Consider the following 23,152-nt stretch of genomic DNA (forward strand, 5'->3'; position numbering starts at 1 on the left):
CTCCCCGTCCTCCGTGTGGGCCCCAAACTATCATTGAACATGCCATGGGCACTGATTCCTTCAAGCAGTTCAGTTTGAGTTCCAGCTTTCCTGGATGTACAGTCTTGGGCGTGTGCACAAGAAAAGCGTCAGAGATTAGTTAGTGCTAAATAGTGTAACAAGGGTGACAGGGTACAGACTGACGTGATGGCTACTTTAGAGTGTTGGCCTGGACATGGACAGGGCCTCTGAGAAGGTGATAATAAACTGGTACCTGAATGAAAGAATAAGCCTAGAGAGGGAAGCTTGGAGACACTAAGTGGGGATTAGGGGGAGAAATCCAGCAGAGGAGAGAAGGTCAAAAGTCTGTTCGAGATGAGGTGAGATTTATGCATGCAAAGCGTGCAACATAATTTCTGGTGGGGGAGGGGAGCGAGAGAGGGAAGGAGGGAGGGAGACAATGAATGAGAATCTTGACTCCTGTACGGCTGTGCTTCTAGGGGAACTGACTAGTCCTCTCCATCTCTGCTTTGCCTGCATTGTCTTTCTTCTGTGAAGGTTCTTCTCAACTGCAACTACTACTTGACCCTGTTCGGTTTATAGTAAGTAAGTAGAGCTACTATTTATTAAGAGCCCAAGTGAGTTAGATTCATTAGGTTTTATGTACGTTCTTTCACTTAATCCTTACAACAACCCGAGGAAGGTTATTATCCTGATACATTACTTTATGGCTAAGAAAAGCAAAATGAGGCTCAGAGAGCCTGTGTAACTTGAGAAAGTAGTAAAGCCAGACTTTAAACCTAAGCCGGTCTGACTTCAGAGCCGTGTTCTTTACTGCTACACTACACTGCTCCTCCCTTACACTTCTCGGTGGCAGCTGCCACATGTGTAAGAACGTTCATTCCACTCAGTTCTTCTTATTCCTCATTACCTAGCCACCTCTGTGACAGGACACTCAGTTTCATCTGCTAGCCACATGCAGATAAAAGAGTTTTTCTTATAGACAGTGTCTCTCTTAGTTATGGAAGGCATCTTAATATAGGAAAGGCTGGTGTGGAATCCAGGTTCTGAAAATTTTTCTCTGACCTTGGGCAAATCACTTAGTTGGAGCCTCATCTCATCATCTGAAAAAATACTATTTCTCTGGAGAGCTGACTGAGAAATAAAAGACCTAATTTAAAGAAAGTTTCTAGAATAGTATCTAACAAATGGCAGAATAAGTGGCTGCTTAAGAAACAAAAACAGGGCTTCCCTGGTGGTGCAGTGGTTGAGAGTCCGCCTGTTGATGCAGGGGACACGGGTTCGTGCCCCAGTCCGGGAAGATCTCACATGCCACGGAGCGGCTGGGCCCGTGAGCCATGGCCGCTGAGCCTGTGCGGAAAAAAGAAACAAAAACAAACTCCTCATTTTACAGATAGGAAAACTGATTTGGAAATGTCTTGCTAGGAGAAGAGATGTTCTACTTTCTCTATCCAATTTCCATGATTCTAGCATTCCATGATGCAGGCTCACTGGAACTACTAAGGGTATTCTGTTATATCACGTCTTTAACAATGTCCATTCAGGCTGAAAGGTTATAGCTAAAGAGATAATCTGTCACAGTGCCAGGACTGTAAAACAGGGATAATAATGTCTATATTATAGGACCGGGGAATAAATGTAATAAGACATGTGAAAGCATTTTAACAGGCATGACATGTTTCATAAATGCTCTACTTATTAAACATTTTCATGGAATACCATACATAAAAGAATGACTAGAATTTTATAACATATAATTGGAATTAAAAGGACTTTGGAAAATTGGAGAAGTGATCAGAAACTAGAATGTAGCTCAAAAGAAATAAACATGAGGTACTTAAGGAAAAGCAAGAGACTTGGAAAAATACTGTTTATTGAAAATGCAATTAAAACTGAAGACTGTTTATTGTATTTTTAAAGGCAACTGAAAAAGGTATAGATAACATACAAAAAATGATGTTAAGAATTGAGTTTATGAAGATTAGGTTAAATTCAGTGTAAAGAGTGAGTGCTCTCCCAGGGTGGTGGCAGGGATTCTAGGGAGAGCGGGGTCTGCAGCTGTGTTCACACGGTGTGCTTTGGGAGTCCCTACTGACCAGAAATATTCTCCACCAGATGTTACAGTGTCTAAAGTTACACCAAAAGACCTCGTCTTTGGGCTGAGGTTAAATATTGCTATAAAGGTTTACCTATTTAAACTAATTTCAGGTACTGGTTATTTCTTAAAAGGGATCACATAGGCATTGGGAGCAGGAAGAATCAGTTCAACAGAGAAGGGAAACACACGCACTCTATACTTTTCCACAAAGATTTTTCTAGGAAAGCCACATTTTCTGTAATACTACGCATTAACATGGGGAGCCTACCCTGATTTTGCAAAACTCACCATGTCTTTTGAGTTCCAAGAGGAATACAAATCATAAATTTATAAAATCTTTATTAAAAAATATATTTTCTTTTTCATAAATATTTACAGGGAAATTTACTCAAACCTTTGAAATAACAGAGACTATCAAAAAATGTTTAACAGAGAACAACAATTTTGTAAATGTATTTCCTGAAAGAAACAACTAATGTTCCTTAGAAAAAATATAGGATACTTAACTACCAAGATTTTAACAAAATATTTTTTATAGAAGTGGGTTATAATCTTTACCAGAGTCACCAAATCTGCACCTAATCAAGAGAGTCAATTAAATAAACCAGCTCTCATTCACCTTCTCCATCAGGAGACATCCATTTAACATAGTGTTTCTCTTTATATACAACAGCAGCCTCTGCTGGAGAAAGAAAATTATGCTTTCTATTACAAAGTATTAGCTTAAACCTATTTTGAACTGGAAGAACTCAGATTCTTTTCATTTCTTGCTTAAAAAAGCTAAAATAATTTTCAAGGTCTTAAAGATGTACGAGCCTTATCAAGTATATCTTTTCTGATTTTGGGGTAAGTTGGATGTGCTTCGAGAACCTGCAAAAACATACACACAAACAAAAAAACAAAATAAAACAAAAGCATAAGAACTTCTAATTCATTATCAAGAACTGCCGAGTCACAAAACTTACTAGAAACAGCATTACAGTTGAGATTTCATTATATTAAGACTACAAATTTAACAACACTTTTTAAAGGTGATATCTGAGATGCGTGTGACATGATGACTCATTTCTATTAACAGCAATTAAATGAAAAAGGTAGAATGTAATACTACATGTGGAAAATACAAATATAATTATTTCCTTAATAGATCAGTTACAGAAAACAATTATGTATCGATGATTTAAGATACTTTAAATAATTTAGCTATTTATGCATGATATTTAATAAACCCTTAGTTATTTTTACCCAGGAGCACACATCAGATTTACCTGGAATGATTTTGAAACATACAAATTTCCAGGTCTACTGAGTCTAGGAGTAGGGGAAATTCATTAAAACAAACAAAAAAAAAACCCTCCATAAATGATTCTAATGTATAACCTTACATTAATGTACAACCTTAACCTTAATGTGAAATGCTGCCTTACGCAGAGACTCAGTAATCAATAGCAGTCACTGGGGCCAAGTATTTACTATAATGATGCTCACACAGCTATCCGGGATAAGGCACATTACATGTGCCTCTGCTAAGGAGCTTTTCTTGGAGCTCCCAACAATGTTTAGTAAAATGCCTTATATGGAATATCAATGTGACAATGTACATAAAGAAACTGTAAATTCTAAAACTGCAACTTAAATATTTGTCATTTTAACAAGGGATCATTTAGTCAGGAATCAATTCCAGAAGTATAATTGAATGACTTCTAAATGACAAAAATACGTCTTCAATTTATAAATCTGAATCCTCTAATAACCAGAGACTTAGACACATACATAAGAACTTCTATTCAGAACAGTGATGTGGAGAATCTATAACAATCCTGAGATATCTTCTGACTTAAGGATTAAGTTTTATTTAACATGCTTCTCTAGCCTCTTTCTTTAAATTGACGTAAACATTTTATTATTTGAGCCCAATTAAAAACATATGTTTTTTCAATTTAAGTAAACTTTATTTTCTAAACTTTGAAAACTGGTAGTATCTCCCAGATATATGTGATGAGTCATTTAACCAAAATATGACATCTTCTATCTCTATTCATGTACATCTTGACATTAATTAAAAGTAGGAAATAGTGCATCTGAAAAATTTTAAGAAATCTAAATTTAAGTTTTACCTGGTGACATACGTCAATTGCATCCACAAATCTTTTTGCTTTTAAGTAATTAAATGCCAGTTTGTATCCTGTAAAGACAAAAAAACCAACGATGATATAGTACTATTTATAGAGCATACTGTTAATATTACCTTTTTTGGCCTCCTCCTTTGTTTGCTTACTCTAATATTAGAGAACTCTTAGTGGAGGCTGGTGACTGTACTATGATAGAAATGATAAGATAATAGAAGGTGGAGTGACATAAAAGGGAACAGGTAGGAAAGAAAATGGAGTTGTAACAAAGGACCACAGTTGGGTTAGAAGATGGCCGGCCATCCCACAAATGCGGTTTTGCAACTTACTAGAAAAGTCCCATTTGTTTCAGATTATGGTAAAAACTCATCATAGGGCAGTAAATGATAACACAGCTATTCATTTATACAGTACAGATTTACTTAACACGTCAGGCAAACTGGTTCCTTCAGTCACGAGGTTTACACTCCATTAGGAAAGAAAGTACCTTATTTAAGTAATTATGTAAGTATGTGAATAATTTCAAAACTGAGATAAATGCTGTGATATAAAGGTACAGGCCAAGAGCACTGTAATAAGAAACCTGGTTGGGGAGGGGGTGGGAGTCAGGCAAGGTCTGAAATCTGAAGGAAGAGGCATAAGGTAGACCAAGGGGGTGGGAAGCAAGAACACTGTTAGGCAAAAACTGCACACGGAAAGGCCAGTGGTAGAGGGAGACATAGCAACCAAATGGACCTGGAGTGCACGAGCCGAGCGCAGAGCAGGGGGGAGAGCGGCTCAGAAGACACTGGGTTAGTCATTAGATAGCCACATCAGCGATGAGTAACAAGCACCACAGTTGCTGATAGTGAAATGTCACATTTCAAATACTGACAATTTAGAGGAAAGTTTTAAGACATTCTTAACTGACTGTTGTTCTGTAACAATGCCGTAATAGTAAGCAAACTAAGGAAAAGGACAAAAAAAGTGGACTCAATAAATAAGATACAACACAATGTAAAATAATATGTAACTAATAAATGAAATATCTTGCTTTACCATTTAGAAATATGAAAAAGGGAAATCTGAATGTTGCTCTTAGGCCTTAATCAAAGTACCAAAGCAAGTTTTTAGAATTTCAGAACAATGTTTTAAAAGAATTGCTGGCTAATGCAATCATACGGTAGCAAAAAGGAAAAAGAATTATCTAAAATTCATTGCATTCGATACACACACACACACACACACAAATGAGAAATGTCCAAGATGAAAAAAATAAATGTCAGAGAGGTAAACTTGGTATCATTAGAAAATAATTATAAAACAGATTAATAAATAGAGTTTATTAGAGACCTGGACTCAAGTCATAGGTTTCTTTCAGTCTTAGTGTCACCTCAGAAGAGTTATCTGAAAACAAGCCTTCTGTACTTCAAATTAGTTGATTTGAAATAGTTAAGAATTGCTAATGATGTGTTTGCAAACATGTGAAGTAAATTGAATTTAATGTTGAATACTTTCAAGCATTCACCTAATAAAGCCACTGTTAAGCATTGAAAAAAAAAAAGGAACATTTAAAAGGACATTTAAAAAGGAAAACAACATAAGATGTCATGCCAAACATGGAAACTAGAGCCAAAAACACCTAGACTTAACTTTTGGTTTCTGGCTTCCTGACTAGCTTTGAGACCTTAGACAAGTCACCTGAGCTGTCAATCTCAAGTTTCCTCATCCAAAAATGGAAGGATAACTCTGCTCTTAGTGTAAGTTTAAAGATCAAATGAAATACCTGTTGTGAAATGCTTTTAAAAATTTGAGTACCACGCAAATATTAGCATTTTTTTTCTGTGTAAACACTAAATTAGAAGCACAAAGTTTTCATATTGAAAGAAACCTGATAGAATCATTTCCTTCAAAAAACTTTAGAGAGGAAATGAAGAGCTAGAAATGGCGAAGAACACGTGTACCGCAGCTGCATGATACCTGTCAGGCTTCTAAGAATTCAACTCTTTGTAATCAGGAAAAAAAACGGGGGAGAGAGAAAGAGTGCGCTCGTGAACACGAACCATGTGAACAGCCTAGTGACTGTCACGTAACCTGGGAATGACTGAAGGAGAAACATGACTGTGTTCTCCCCTCAGTGGATCTCAGTTCCTGGTGCCTTTCACAGTTACAGTACTCACGCCTGAATCCTATGAAAAGAACACAACCATGATTTGAAGGATTTCCTGACAAGTGAAAAAGTGAAATAAACGCATCATTAACTTGGCCAGGCAGGCTGCGGGTACTGGATGCAATGATAATCTTAAGGAAGAAACTGTGAGAATTAATTTAGAGCCTCAGAGAAATGCCAACTAAGGAGAAGTCAGAGGAACTGAAAAAATCACCTATAAAACACAAAGATAACACAGCGAAGGAACTACTGACTTGAAATCTCTTTATTTGCTGGTCTTCCAAGGAACAGAGTATTTAAATAACTGAGCTTCTAACTGTATTCCTTCTGGGGAAAAAAGCACCAAAATTAAATATATTTTAAGGATTTTAAGGAATGTTCATTTTACAAGCTGATTTTATTCTGTAAGACGCACAATACCTGAGAAGGAAGCGTTAGTTCCTGGGCTCTATACAAGTCTAGTAAAATAACAGACCTCAGAAAAATACAAGGTAGGGGAAGTCCTGAACTGACAGCAGTAAGTCTAAAGATGACCAATCTGACTGCATATTAAATCTGAGTCATCACTGTGCCACGGCTGCTAAAAAGACAGATGCCATCTTAGGTTGAACTATCAACTACTAAATGTCTAATTTAAAAACATAGCTTCGTTATACATACAATTCGTTCTTAAATCATACTTAAGAACTTGTCTATTTCTGGCACAACAGGTCAAGAGGGACATGGACAAATAAAATTGCCTTTTCGAAACCTATTCGGCCGTGGAACCTCATCTCCTCACGCTCAACTCTCTGTTTTTAAAGAAATAACTATTAATATCTCAGCCAGTATTCCAAAGCAAAGTTTGGGAAATACTATTTGAGAGTTTCCAGGAGACAGCAAGGAGGGTGAAAGACTTAAAAGCAAGAATGGACAAGCACCTGAGGATGGTTTGGAGAGAAACTGAGGAGAGACAATGACAGAGTTTGCAGTTAGAGGGCCATTATGCATAAGGGCGGAAGGACTCTGTGGGTTGCTCCAGAGAACAGACAGGGCAGTGTCAACGAAGCCTATTTCAGTGCAACACAAAGAAAGAGAGGCCTGGGGAGGAGCTCCCTCACACTGTGGGAGACAGGAGTCACTAAGTATATTCCAGATGCTGCCCATCTGTTACAGATACTGGAGACTAGCCTTCCTCAAACCAATGGGCTACCACTGGAACCAAATGATGTTTATAGATGCTCAAGAGAAAAAAAAAGTTCCGTAGTCAAACTACTGTGGGAAACATGTCCCCTCTGTGATATCCATCACAGTATATATAAGGGTTTAGAGGCTTTGAGAAGTTCTGCAGTAAAGAAACCAGGAGGACTTGATTTGATGCAATGTCTTCCCACTTCCTTCACAATGGAACACCTTCCCCCCACAGCATCACCATTCTGGAATTAGAGGGTGAAGGGAAAGAAAGGGCAGAATTAGATCGGATGTCCTTTAAGGCGACTGAGGTGGAGTTTGAATCTCAGGAAACTACACCTAATAACTTAGTAGCTAATAATCTATTATAAATATAAAATTTATTTTTCAGACGGTCCGACAAAGGATGTTGGCTCTTAATGTGTATTTTGTCCTTAAAGAGAAAAAACAAATGCATTTAAATGAAGATTTACATATAAAACCCACGTTTCCTGTGAAAACCTAGTGTCTAAATTTTAAACTCACCTACTGCTGGATTTGTCTGATTGCCATGTTTCCACGCCATCTCATAGTTTAAGGCAGCATCTGTATATGCTTGCTCTTTTTCCATAATGTATCCCATATATTCATAAGCTTTGCAGCAAGACTGAAGAAAAATGCAAGATGTATCAACAGATTATACTTGATATCACTAAGATTTTATGGAGTGCTTATGACTATAGAGGTCAACCATATCAACTCATTTAAATGGCACATAAAACAGTGGTTTTCAACCTTGGCTACGCAATCCAATCATCTATGGGACTTAGAAAAAGATTCTGATGCTGAGCCCCTATCTCAAACCTACAGAATCAGGATTTTTGGGTGAGAGGGAAGGAGATGTTTTATACATATACATGTACACTTTTTATTACAAATAATTCTAACACATATAGAAATTACAGTATGATGGACCCCCTGAACCCATGTCTTCAACGATGAACTCCTGACTGATACTGTTTCACTACTCCATACACTTGTCCTTCTGTATTATCAGATAAAAAACCCTCAGATACTACATCATTTCATCCATAAATATTTTAGTATGCCTTTTTGAAAATAAGGACTTTCTTTCAACATAACCACAAATTATCACACCTAAAATGTAACAACTCCTTGATATCACCAAATATCCAGTCACTATTCAAATTTCAAATAGTCTTAACATACTTTTTTGTTTGCATGTTAGGATGAGGATTCAAATAAGGGCCACACACTGTGACTGGTTGAAATGTCCCTAAACTTCCTTTTGATCTATAAGTCTCCTCTCTGTCTCTTTCCTTGCAATTAAATGTAGAAGAAACAAGAATGTTCATCCTAGAGTTTCTCACAGCCCAGATTTAGGTGAGTGCATCCTTATAGTGGTTATATAATATATTCCTATGTCACTGATATTTCCTGGAAATTGTATTAGATCTAGAGGTTTGTATCTGATTTTGACCTAAGGGGAAAGAGGTGAAACTACTTACTTCATAGATCAGTGCTCAACCGAGCCACACTGCTCCTTATGAAAAAGCAAAAATGCACAATGCTGTGTACATGTTTTTAGGTATTTTTTAATTGCTATTTTTTCCCAGAGTGTTAATTTTAAAAAATAGAAAAGTAGGTATATTAAAATTCACTGCGTTATTTTAAGTTTGAATATTTTTTCTCTTTATCATAATTTTACTTTCCTTATTTTAATGCAAGAAGATACATCACTAATATTTTCATGAAAACTATTAACCATTAAAAAATACACACAAACATGGATCAGGGCACACATTTTCCCTTTTTGCTTCAGGCTTCAATATAGCTCAGCACAGCACTGTAAGATCCTACCTGTTTTACCTTTTGATACTTTGTTAAAAAAATACTGCATTAAATGTCATTCATCCTGATCACTACATTGGACTGAGTGTTTATGTTCCCCCAAATTCATATGTTGAAATCCTAGCATCCAGTGTGATGGTATTAGGAGGTGAGGCTTTGGGGAGGTGAACAGGTCGTTTGGGTGGAGCCCTCCTGAATGGGATTAGTGACCTTATAAAAGAGACCCCAGAGAGCCCCCTTGCCCTCTTTTTCTGCCATGTGAGGACACAGTGAGAACTCATTAGTCTGCAACCAGGAAGAGGGTTATCACTACAACCCAACCATGCTGGCACCCTAATCTTAGACTTCCAGCATCTAGAACTGTGAGAAATATTGATAAATTTCTGGTGTTTATAAGCCACCCAGTCTATGGTACTTTGTTATAGCAGCATCAGTTAACTAAGATAATCACTGAGATTTAAAAAATATATATATATATATTTATTTATTTGGCTGTGCCGGGTCTTAGTTGCAGCACGTGGGATCTTCGTTGCTGGTGCGGGATATTCGTTGTGGCATGTGGGATCTTTTTAGCTGTGGCATGTGGGATCTTTTTAGCTGTGGCATGCGGGATCCTGTTTTTTTTTAGTTGCAGCATGTGAATTCTGAGTAGCAGCATGTGGGATCTAGTTCCCTGACCAGGGATCAAACCCAGGCCCCCTGCACTGGGAGCACGGAGCCTTAGCCATTGGACCACCAGGGAAGTCCCGATAATTACTGAGATTTTAAGTGCTCCTTTAAATTTCGGACCTGGAGTGAGTGTTTCACCTGTGTCACCCCACTCTGACCCTCTCATAGATGGTGTGTTCTTCCATCACGTGACACATAATGTCTTGTGATGTTATACCCATTCATTAATTCATCATGGTTGGAAAATAGTGACATTCTATCACTCTTTCTTCATTTATTAGCTGGGAAACATCTATAATGAGAAACACCTCCTTTTCCACTATTTTGTTTCCCAGCAGTATTGTTCATACAGAAAAGGCAGGATAGATGCTTAATTCTTTCCCTTTATTTGCCAGCTTTAGAAATAAGTCAGTTTATTAGCATATTTCAGTGGTGACAATTAGGGTTGTTTTTTTTTTTGGATCTTTGTAAACTCATGGACTTAGACATATTTGGTGTGTTCCAACTCAATGCAGTTATTACTGATATCTAAAGTGTCTCAACTTTGGCTAGTGGGAGTGTCCTCAAGTTGGCTCTTGAGTCCCTGACATGACTCCAATTATCACTGATAGCTTCCTTGCCATCTGGTATGACAAGATGGTCTAGTGTCATCTTGCACATTTCCTGCCCCAGATCTGGATGATCTCCATTTTTTAATTATATAATTCAAAGTTTCTAAGCTCTGGTTCCTGAATTTCATGCTTCCACTACTGTCATGCCTCAGCAGTAGGGCTGACGCCTCTAAAGCAACCGTCATGTTCAATCATGCAATGTATTGCTGTCTGCATTCTGGCAAATTGAAATTCTATCTGCACTGAAACCTTAATTCCCATGAAATCTTGCTTAATCCTAGATTAGGCATGTAAGGGTTAGTTATTTGGCAGTTTAGATTTTTCAGAGCCTATTAATAAGTATTCTGTTTTTTAAGGCCAATGTAACTTAAATTACATGTATAATTACATAAATTGATAAATGGCTTGATATTTTAGGTTTTTAAAGTCCCCAAGAAAATAACTTAATAGTATTAGACGATCATGACTCCTCTTTGAAAAACAAATGATCTATTTTGTAATCTAACTGGCTCAAAGGGAATAAAACATAGATTTGCTGTGATTAAGATTTTGAAGTAACTGGTAAGTCTCTATAAAGATAAATATCCTCAAGTTTCTAAGTTGAGCACAATTATTTCTCAATAAATAGTAACAAATTCTTAACTTAAAACATGTTATAAAAAGACATCCTTTTCTGGGCAATTAAATACCAAAATGCACTGTTAGTAAAGAGCCTTAAATTCTAAGGACTTGAAGATTTTCAGTTTTCTACCTAAGATACACACTTTTCTACCTAAGATACACACTTTTCATTAAACAAATCAAATTAAATGCTTAAAACACTTTTCCCTACAAAATATATTATGCAGAGTGGATTCTAATAATGAGAAAACAACACGCAGCTGCAGTCAGTTCATCAGGAGTATTTAACAGGAGGGACAGACGTCTGCAATTAATGCTCTTCTGCAACTTTCATTAGCTCTGGGATGAGATGGATAATCACAGGCAAACGCTTGACATTCCAAAACACTTTCTGTAAGTAGGGCAAACCACAGCTGAAACCTGAAACTGCCATCTCTCTTTCTTTATTTTCAAAGGCAAATGGCTTCTTTTTTATTACTAATATTTATTTCCTGATTGTGGTAAAAACAAACATTTAATTCTCTAAAAACACACAGAAATCCCTAGAAATGGACCAACACTCTATAAACACTTATATAGAGGGCTTCCCTGGTGGCACAGTGGTTGAGAGTCCGCCTGCCGATGCAGGGGACACGGGTTCGTGCCCCGGTCCGGGAAGATCCCACATGCCACGGAGCGGCTGGGCCCGTGAGCCATGGCCGCTGAGCCTGCGCTCCGCAACGGGAGAGGCCACAACAGTGAGAGGCCCACGCGCGCAAAAAAAAAAAAAAAAAAAAAAAGCCTATATAGAAAGCTTATACAACAAAGGCTACCAATTATTTTTCACTCCTCAGTCACCTACCCTATTATGACGCAGGCACCTTTTTAACAGCTCTTCTGCCATGTCGTACTTTGCTGATTGAATATAAATGTCAGCCAGCAGCAGCCAACTCCTCTCAAAGTCCTCAGCATCAATAGGATTCCAGTTCATTTTTGCAATCCTTTTCAGCTGGTTTCGGGCTCGTGGAGTTTGTTTCAAGATCATATAAGCTGTTGCCATTCCCAAAAGTGCTGGAATATGATCCTTCTATAAGGAAACAAGAGTTGAGACCCCCAGATACACAAACATAAATGTGCCATGTTTAAAAGAAAAACACATGGAAAGTAGCAAGTGCTACATAATATAAGGACCGGCCTGTGGATTCTATTGCTGGCTTCACTTAAATACTGCGATATGGTCATTATGTAACACATCCAGTAACCTCAGGCTACCAGGAGGAACCATCTGGTCCAGGTAGTTCAGTAAGAATGCAGGTGCGGTAACCACGCAATTCCAGACAATTAGGAAAACTTCTTTAGTGAGACTGACTGGTTGTTTTGGTTTTGTACAGAAACAGAAAAAATAAAATTCTATCTCATTGTAGTCCTAATTGAACATTTATGTTTCAGATTCAGCATTCTGGCTCCTTAGTTCTTTCACCTATAAAACAGGACTTAACAGAATGATTTACCTGCAAATGATATTCCTTATCTATACTGACTTCTATTGCTCTTTTCCTCCTCCCTTTTCATTTTATTCAAAAGTCTCTTCTCCCAATAAAGTTTGGTCAATGAAATGTTATAAATAAGGCATGCAATTAATTAATCATTTGGAAACTATATGAAATAAACTCATGCCTTAAAATATGCTTTTAGATTTGGAGTCTGCAGCTCCTTGATAGTAACTATAAAAGATGATATTCTTTTAGACAGAGCTCAGAGTCAGAAAATGTCACTCTGCGAAACCAACAAGCTATTAAGAATTGGTATAAAATGGAGACCATTAGCAGTCTATCCAGAAAACTAACATACCTAAGCAGTTGTGTGTATGAATCTGATAAAGTGCTTCTCAAATTTCAGCAGAGGGACCGTGATGCGTTTATAAAGAGAAAGACTTCCATTTAAAATATAAATAAAAGATGAGAAACTGTGATGTAGAAATTATAATATCATGACTATAATAAAGGTGCACTGTAAGACAGCAAGTTTCAGTAACTAATAACGAACAGAAGGAGAGCGGAGTGTTAAAAAGTTCGATGTCCAACACTGATCATGGTTGGAAGTCAGAAATAACCCTGGAATAGAGAAGGGCAATTCACTAGAGTCTGATGAACATGGTTTGTAGGAATATAAAACTTCCTTGGGTCTAATTTTATGTCTATCAGTCAACTCCCAATATGTAATTTGTTCTCCTGATTAAGGAATGGCAGAAAGTTTTTTATTTGAACGCCAAATACCACCAATTTGGTAGTAGATTTTGAAGATGTGTGGGATATTATTAATTATTGAACAGTATCCCCCATCCCAGGAGGGCTAGGGAGGAAAGAAAATACAGACCTACTATGCATTTGTCAGCCAGATCCTAGGACAGCCCAAGAAGAGAAGGGTCCTGGAAAAATGTCCAGACCTATTCACATACTAAAAATATCCCACACTATACCTTTAAAAATAAACTCTCTGATTTAAAAATCACACACTTTGAGTTTGATTAGAATGAATCAACTCCTCACAGCTTGAAATCACGCCTGAGTGAACTGAAGAATGCTTTCTAAAACTGCAGACTTGCATTCTAGCCCCCGCACTAGGCCCATGATGCCTTTTCTGGTGCAGACATCCTAAGATGTTCAGCCAGCTTTTCTCTCTCTGTCCCTCTGAACTGCAACAACTTTACATCACAAAAGACAATACAGCTCTATTATAAACAGTGTACCTTTATGGTTCAAGGTGAGGGGAAGAAAGGAAGGGGAAACATTTTAGCTTGGGTTTAATGCTTCTTCCACTGGTTCCTCCCATGTCTTCCTGTCATTTTTCAATCAATGTGAAGGCCACATAGTGCTGTGAATCTACCCTATGCTTCGATGCCTCCCTGCCTTTGTTCACATTTTCCCCTTAACTTAGAATGCATTTCCTCCAACTCTGCCTGTGAAAATGCAATTTACCCTGGTTCTTCTTAAATCATACCTTCTTCCATGGAAGGGGTCTCTCAGCTCTCCTTATACTATCTCCTACAGCAGTGATCCCCCAACCTTTCTGGCACCAGGGACCAGTTTCGTGGAAGTCAATTTTTCCACGGGCGGGGGGCAGGCGGGGGGATGGTTCAGGAAGTCACGCGAGCCACGGGGAGCAGCAGATGAAGCTTCGCTCGCTTGCCCGCTGCTCCCCTCCTGCTGGCTGGTCCAGTTCCTAACAGGCCCCGGACGGTCCGCGGCCTGGGGGTTAGGAGCCCCTGTCCTACAGCACTGTTATTTGCAACTTTAGGACAGAATGTAACAGATTTTGCTTTGCATTACACTCAGTATCTGTGTCTCATCTTCCCTAGACTACGAGAAACTTGAAGAAAGGGTCTATATGTGGTTTATCTTTGTGATTCTGACTATGCTCAGCACCCACCGGTTACTTAATGAATATTCATTATATTTAATATATGCAGCCTAGGAGTTAAAAGGGAAAAATGCAAGATAAAATTCACTTACTAAACTTCAACTCATACATCAGTCTTTGGACAGTATGGCCAGTAAACAGATTTGAGGACCGTATATTACTAATCACATATGTAAGAATGATAAGAAAAATAATGTAGTCTCAGCAAAACAAAGAACTGGCACAGTCTCTCTAGGAAACAGCTGTGATGTCACTTACTGCTTTTAGTGTTCTCTCTCAAACCTCACAGTTTAAACTCTCCTTACATGATAGAATGTTACCTCCCAACATTAGGGAGCTATGACACCTTACTTGCAATGGTGCTTTATCATGTTTTACAGATTTTCTTAGACTTACAGGACAGTCCTATTTCTGGTTCTGTCAGCTGCTGTCATCCATCTGCTGCTGCAGTCAATTCAACTGAGCACTGCTTCAATGTCAGCAGAGGGGCTCTGATTGAGGATGGAACTGGGCCGCTGCTGCCTTGCTGTTTTGTCCCCAGGGCGGCTTACAGTGGTGGTTAAGTGCCACCTTGGATACTTGCACCCAAACAACAACAGGAGTTGCAGGTTTTCCAAAGCCCTCCAGGGTCCTGGGAGGCAGGGGGGAGGGGTCACTGTAGGAGGTTTTGGTCATTTACTGCTGCTGCTGTGACCTCTGAACCACAAGAAAACACAGCAAAATTCTGTACATCCTGTGAGAGGCCCCACATGAGTCTCCCATGGCTTACAACACCAGTGAGTAGAAGAACATGAAATCCCAAGTGCGTGCTTAGAACTAGCTACTACCAACTGTTGATGGGATGGGTACCTAGAATTCCTTCCTTAATAACAAGTAATTGGAGAAATACAGCACTGTGTGAGGGAAGGAGAAATAAAAGGCCCAGAGGGTGAGAAGGGCAGTGGATCTGAATGGGCTGAAAAGAGGAGAAAGCCTTTGATCTAATAGTAATAAAATAATTTATTATTATTTAATATTTATTCCTATTATCACAGGGGGTGATTTCAGTGTCACTAAAGAACATCATTATCTGCATGACTGAATTATAAGTTGTCACTACTGATCTCACTTAGCTCTAGAGCTGGAAAAATTTCAAGTTCACGTAAGTGAAAAGGTGAGATATCAAGGCAGCCAGGTGTTTGTTTTCACTTAGTAAGTTAACCTAGGCTACACTTAACAATACAGAGGATAAAGCCATTCCCTTGAGAATTAATTTATGCCCTCTTGCAGAATTTCCCTTCTCTAGAACTCACTGTTCTAATAGAGATAAACATAACAACACGTCAACATGTAACAATGTCTCCTCTGAAAACAAAGGTACATGATGTAAAATCATACCAAACTATATATCTAATTTTTAATAATAGTAAATAATGAAGTCAATCTTCAGAAAACAAATAACTAATTAAGTACATATTTCAACACAACCAAGGAAAGCTAACATGAAGTTGAAAAAGAAAATCTACTAACCTCTGATGTTGCTATTTCAGTGAAGGTATTCAATGCCTGCTCGACATTAGATTTCTGTTTGGTAGCCATTAGGCAACAGTTTTCCATTATGCGAAGCTGCACGTGACCCTGAACAGTCTGAGGTTTTAGTTCCTTAAGGAGCTTTTCTGCTGTTCTCACTGCTAACTGCACAGACTCTTGCTTCTCAGTTGAATTACTGTATACAATACAAAATAAATCTATGTCTATCACTCATTAAGTAAAATTCATTGAGATTAGGGTACATTGGTTTCTATTTTTCTCACCAATTTAAAAGTAATCCTACTGAAGAATGTCACTCATGCTCTTCTAATACAAAGTAAAGCACAGTTACAGTTTTAAAAACAAAACTAACATAGCTTCAATAAAACACCATTAAACATTTATTCATTTTAGACTGAAAACAAAAATTGGATACCGTCCACCTGTGGTAAATGTGTTCATTTTAGCTAATATAAAACTAGAATTCAGGGTAAGTAGAATTATACAATTATCAAATAGCATACCTACTCAGAAAACGAAAGAAAGAAGGGAGACTATAAAATACTGTAAATCAACTATATACTTCAGTTAAAAAATAATTAATTAAAAAAAAGGAGGGAGCAGAAAGTAACTAACTGTGTTAAAGCACTTCCTACGTGCCAAGCACTGTGTTATTTCATTCAGTGTATGTTGAATCCATTTTACATATGAGAAAACCAAGGCTCCAACAGATAAAGTAATTTGCCAAAGATCACATAGCTAATAGATTTGAATCTAAGTTTGCCAGACATATAAAGTATACTAATGTTCCTCACCCAGTTGCCTATTAGGTTCTCAGAAAAGAAATTCTTTACTTGTCAAGAGGTTATAAATTTTAAGTGCAATAATTTGAATGTGTAATAGCAATTTTCTTATATACATACCCACACCCAGATATAATGTATACATAAATCAATTAATGAAAGGAAATTAAATTCTTAAAGCCTAATCACTAAAGCTATTGATCTTCTCCTCAGGCTTTTACCTTCTCTAAAACATTTTACACTGTTGGTAATCTTCTTTCAAGCTCCCCTCCTTTTGTTTCTTCTGTAAGATTACGGTTTTCCTTCTCTTTCCACCAGTCATTGCCCTATCCTTACCTCCCTTCCTCCGATCTCCTTAAATGTCAGCACACCCCAAATTTAGTTCTCAGACTTCCGTCACTACATTCTACTCGAAAAGAGGCCATTCATGGGGTTCCAACTACCCACTCTGAGCACCTATCCCCCAAATCTGTATCTCAAGCTGTGACCTCCCTTCTGAGTTCTATATTCCAAATTTGGTGTTTTCAACCTATTGCTGAAGATTTCCATGGGGACAGCCTATAGTTGCAAAACAGAATGTTTCCTTAACCTTTCTAAAACAAACAAAAATTAAAAATGCCTCTCCCCCGCTCTAAATCTTTCAATGGTCTCTGTAATCCAAGCCTTCAGGACTGCCACTGAAACCTCTCAGCAGTCAGGTTTTCATTTCTCCCAGTCCTCTATGCAGCTCCCCCTGACTGCTCTGCACTATGTTTTCTATGAATTCCTGCAACACTTAATAACAATTTAACTCACTTCTGTTTTGTTGCAAGATTGAATGGCTTCAGACACTGTCTTGCCGACCAGGTAAATTGCATGCATGCTCCTGGGGGCAGAAATGACCTCTCCTACTCCCCTTACACCCTTATACACTCCCCAACCTGCCTTCCCTGACTCTGAGGAGAGGGTGAGCAACAAGTGCAGCCTGACAGAAGTACAACGACTTACCCGCAGTGCACCACAGTGGCCAACAGCTGGCGCTCTGAGGCCAGGGAGGACTCAGTCTAAATCTTGCCTCCACCATTTTCTAACTCCATCACGTTAGGTTAACTTGGAGCTTTTTCACACATTGTTAAAGGGAATAAATAAGGCAATGCATATACAGTATACAGCCAAGATCTGGCAGAGAGCCATCTGTGAAGAAGTTATTATTATGCGGACAATTTTTGCCAAGGTAATCACACACTACGATTCATTCTATTTTCCACAGAGCAATTAGGGGAGTGTCTTCAATAGCATGTCTGTTCTGATTTAGAAAACCTTCTAAAAGTATGTCATGCTTGTTTCAGAGAACAGTTATTCCCAGCTATGATTTATTCGCTAAACTGCCATTAGTGCTATCCTGGAATTTAGTTCTCTTTTATAAGATATCCTTGATTATCCGCAACAAGTGTTTATGGAAAAAAGAGTAACTTGTCAAATACTACTCACCCCAGGTCTCCATCCAGATTTTCAAATACTTCACCTCCAACAGTTTCATTATCTGGATTCAAACAGATTTCTATCATATTATAAAGGGCATTTTGGCCCCAGTCACTGTCTTTCCGAGCCTTATTAAAATGTCGAAGGGCATCATTTGGTTCTCCAGTATACCTTGTTAGATGTTTAAAAAAAATTACTTATTGCAATCACTAAACTACAAACTTTAAGTCGTTTATAATTTGTTTTGTAAATAAAACTATTATATTTTAAAATATAGAATTTTTAAAATTCAAAGTGTATTCTACTTTAGTCACAATGAGGAAAATAACCTATTATGTAGAATTTATTTGCCAATAAATTTACCAAAGATATAATCCTTTACAGTACTGAAATCCTGGCTCCAGTTTTGCTCTGGAGTTACGTTTCTCAGCCATTAAGAAAAATCTTGGAACATCCTCAAGTTTTCCACATCTTCTTAGGAGATCAATTAAACGAGATAATGTCATATAATTATCTAGAAACAAAGAACATTTCAGTTATGGACATTTTATAGCTTTTGCTTTGATGGTTAAAATCCTACTTCATTAAAGTATACTTTGCTTCAAATGAAGTGCAATTTAAATATAAATTTAAATTTAGTGCCTTAGAGGTTGTAAGTCTCTAAAGAGACTGCACAGACAATGGATGATTTATCAAATGATAAGGGATGGGTTGGTCTGGTCACAGTGAGAGAATGTTCAATATAGGCAAATCTATAAAAATGTACATTTGTTGTGTCTTACTTTTCAATGGTCATTCCTGGGACCCAAACCTAGAAACAGCCTCTGTATAATCTAAACTCTTTAATGTAAAATTCAGGAGGATCAATTTGATTGCACAGGAGAAGTCTACCTCTGAGACCTGCTTCCCTACTTACTGCAGCTAGGAAGCGGGTGAGAACAGTACACGTTGATGATAATGTTTAGGGTGGGCAATAATTTTACTCCAGACTTGCCTTAAGGTGTACATGTACCTAACACACTCGATACCAGCTTACCCTATTATAACCTTAACATACTAGTCCCAGTATTTTAATCCTATTTTATCTTCTAAGGAAAAAGAACTAGTTATTTAGTCCCAGGTATAATTTCCTGCCAGGTTTCTAGAATGGCTTCTTCTAATTCTATTCAGTTCTTTCTCATCACTAAGATACTAAATTTTGAGAATCATGTTAATACATTTTAAGATAGTGAAAATAATGTATGGACACTTTAGAAAATTTGGAAAAGTACAGAAAAGTATAAAGGAGAAAAAAAACCACTCATATTCCCACCAATTAGAGATTACCATATTTTGGTACTTTTCCTGTCATATATTTATGAGTAAAAAAATCAATCTATAAATATTTAAATGTAAACAGTGAAATACGTTGCTTACATATATACAAAGTTGGAGTCACACTTGGGGTTCTGATTTTGATTCAACATTATATAGTAAACATTTCCCAACTGTCATTAAATGGACTTCAAAAACACTTTAGTGACTGCACAATATTCTATTATATTGATGGCTCACATTTTATTTCTCTATAGTTGTGTTTTTTATGTATTAATGTTTGGGCTCACAAGTTTCAATTAGCATAGGACTCATAGTAGGGAATTTATAAAAATCCTTATTTATATAAGCTATTTGATTCACTTTGATAGGGTGAATTCCTAGAATTAAAACAAACACACTAACAAAAACTTTTAAAAGAAATTTATCCTGTTTCTATTTTCCAAGAAAAGAGAAGATACCATATAATCCAGCACTTCCACTTCTGGGTATATACCCCCAAGAACTGAAAGCAGGCACCTAATCAAATATTTGTATACCAGTGTTCACAGCAGCATTATTCACAGTAGCCAAAGGTGGAAACAACCCAAATGTCCACCAATGGACGCATGGATAAACAAAACATGATATATACATAAATGGCATATTATTCAACTTGAAAAGGAAATTCTGACACGCTACAACATGGATAACCCTTTGAAGACATTATATGAAGTGAAATAAGCCAGACAAAAGAGGACAATACTGTATGATTCCACTTGTATAAAGTATCTAGAGGAATCAAATTCATAGAGGCAGAAAGTAGCTGGTGGTTGCCAGGGCCTACAGGGAATGGTGAGTTAGTGTACAGAATTTCAGTTTGGAATGATGAAAAAGTTCTTGAGATGGATCATGGTGATGGTTACACAAAAATGTGAATGTACTTAATGCCACTGAACAATACACTTAAGAATGGCTAACGTGGCAAATTTTACATATGTTTTAGCAAAATATCATTAAAAAAGGAACCTCTGTAAGCTTTGCATCTACTCTTTTACATGATGTCAAAATAATCCAGGTTGACATCACCATTTGCCTTTTAAAAAATTTTTGTTGATGTATATAGTTGATTTACAATGTTGTGTGAATTTCTGCTGTACAGAAAAGTGATTCAGTTACACGTATATATACTTTTTAAAATATTCTTTTCCATTGTGATTAATCACAGGATACTAAATATAGTTCTTTGTGCTATACAGTAAGACACTGCTGTTTATTCATTCCACATATAATAGCTTACCTCTACTGACCCCAACCTCCCACTCCATCCCTCCTCCAGCGCCCTCCACCATGGCAACCACAAATCTGTTCTCTACGTCCTTGAGTCTGTTTTGTAGATAGTTTCGTTTGAGTCATATTTTAGATTCCACATATAAGTGATATTATATGGTATTTGTCTTTCTCTTTCTGACTTACTTCGCTTAGTATGATAATCTCTAGTTGCATCCCTGTTGCTGCAAATGGCATTATTTCATTTTTTATGGCTAAGTAGTATTCCATTGTATATATGTACCATATCTTCTTTATCCATTCCTCTATCAATGGACATTTAAGTTGTTTCCCTGTTTTGGCTACTGTGAATAGTGCTGCTATGAACACAGGGGTGCATGTTTCTTTTTGGATTAGAGTTTTGTCTGGATATATACCCAGGAGTGGGATTGCTGGATCATAAAACGTAATTCTATTTTTAATTTTCTCAGGAACCTCCATACTGTTTTCCGTAGTGTCTGTACTAACTTACATTCCCACCAAAAGTGCAGGAGGGTTCCCTTTTCTCCACATCCTCTTCAGCATTTGTTATTTACAGATTTCTTAATGATGGACATTCTGACCAGTGTGAGGTGGTACTTCATTGTAGTTTTGATTTGCATTTCTCTAATAATTAGCGATGTTGAACATTTTTTCACGTGGCTATTGGCTATTTGTATTTAGTCTTTGGAAAAATGTCTATTTAGGTCTTCTATCCATTTTTCAATTGGGTTGTATTTTTATTGTTGAGTTGTATGAGCTGTTTGTATATTTTGGAAATTAAGCCCTTGTTAGTTGTATCATTTGCAAATATTTTCCTCCTTTCTGTGGGCTGTCCTTTTGTTTATGGTTTCCTTTCCTGTGCAGAAGCTTTACCCTTTCGAAGAACCAGCTCTTGGTTTTACTGATATTTTCTATCTCTTTAATCTCTATCTTATTTCCTTTATGATCTTTATTATTTCCTTCCTTCTGCTGAGTTCAGGTTTTGTTTGTTCTTTTTCTAATTCTTTTAAGTGGTATATTCGGCTGTTTAAGATTTTTCTTGTCTTTTGAGGAAGGCCTATATTGCTATAACCTTCCCTCTAAGAAATGCTTTTGCCATACACCATAGATTTTGTATGGTTGTGTTTTCATTGTCATTTGTCTCCAGGTATTTTTTAATTTCCTCTTTGATTTCATTGTTTACCCATTGGTTTTTTAGCAGCATGTTGTTTAGTCTCCATGAAACCGTTTTTTTCTCATTTCTGTGATTTCTAGTTTTATGCCATTGTTGTCAGAAAAGGTGCTTGAGATAATTTCTAGACCCTTAAATTTGTTGAGGCCTGTCTTGTGCCCTAATATGTGGTCAATCCTAGAGAATGTTCCATGTGCACCTGAGAAGAATGTGTAGTTTTTTTGGATGTAATGTCCTGAACATATCAAGTAAGTCTGACTGTTTGACTATATCACTTAGGATCTGTTGCCTTAGTGATTTTCTGTCCAGAAGACCTGTCCATTGATGTGAGTGGGGTGTAAATGTCTCCTACTATTATTGTATTCTTGTCAATTTCTCCCTTTAGTATGTTTTATGTATTTGGGTGCTCCTATATTAAGTACATATATGTTGATGAGTATAAAATCCTCTTCTTGTATTGTTCCTTTTATCATTATATAGTGTCCTTCTTTATCTTTATGGTCTTTGTTCTAATGTCTATTTTGTCTGATATGAGCAATGACACTCCTGATTTCTTTTTATTTCCATTTGCATGAAATATCTTTTTACATCCCCTCACTTTCAATCTATGTGTGTCCTTTGCCCTAAAGTGGGTCTCTTGTAGGCAGCATATTGTAGGCTCTTGTTTTCTTTATCCAATCTGCTACTGTGTCTATCGATTGGAGCACTTCCTCCAACTGTGCTCTATCGATTGGAGCACTTCCTCCAACTACATACATAGTTATTGATACGTACTTATTGCATTTTAACCTTGTTTTCCCATTCATTTTATATTTCTGCTTGGTCCCTTTTTTTTTTTTTTTTTCCTTTTGTGGTTTGATTATTTTCTTTTGTATTATACTTATGTTCTCTTCTTTTTGGTTTCTGT

General features: G+C 37.2%; 1 protein-coding gene across 1 annotated transcript in view; it reads right to left on the reverse strand.

The window, feature by feature from the left end:
* Positions 1-2,417: 2,417 nt before the first annotated feature.
* TTC21B (tetratricopeptide repeat domain 21B) overlaps positions 2,418-23,152 on the reverse strand; it is an 85,897-nt gene continuing 65,162 nt past the window's right edge. Inside the window, exons 23-29 of the mRNA XM_065880289.1 lie at positions 18,834-18,984; positions 18,480-18,641; positions 16,207-16,402; positions 12,140-12,364; positions 8,072-8,192; positions 4,216-4,283; positions 2,418-2,968 (exon numbers count right to left, since the gene is read on the reverse strand). Of these exons, the coding sequence (XP_065736361.1) occupies positions 2,891-2,968; positions 4,216-4,283; positions 8,072-8,192; positions 12,140-12,364; positions 16,207-16,402; positions 18,480-18,641; positions 18,834-18,984 (1,001 nt within the window). The 3' untranslated portion in view covers positions 2,418-2,890. The remainder of the gene's footprint in view (positions 2,969-4,215; positions 4,284-8,071; positions 8,193-12,139; positions 12,365-16,206; positions 16,403-18,479; positions 18,642-18,833; positions 18,985-23,152) is intronic.

The sequence above is a fragment of the Phocoena phocoena genome, chromosome 7 (genome assembly GCF_963924675.1).
Source record: "Phocoena phocoena chromosome 7, mPhoPho1.1, whole genome shotgun sequence".
NCBI classification, from domain to species: Eukaryota; Metazoa; Chordata; class Mammalia; order Artiodactyla; family Phocoenidae; genus Phocoena; species Phocoena phocoena.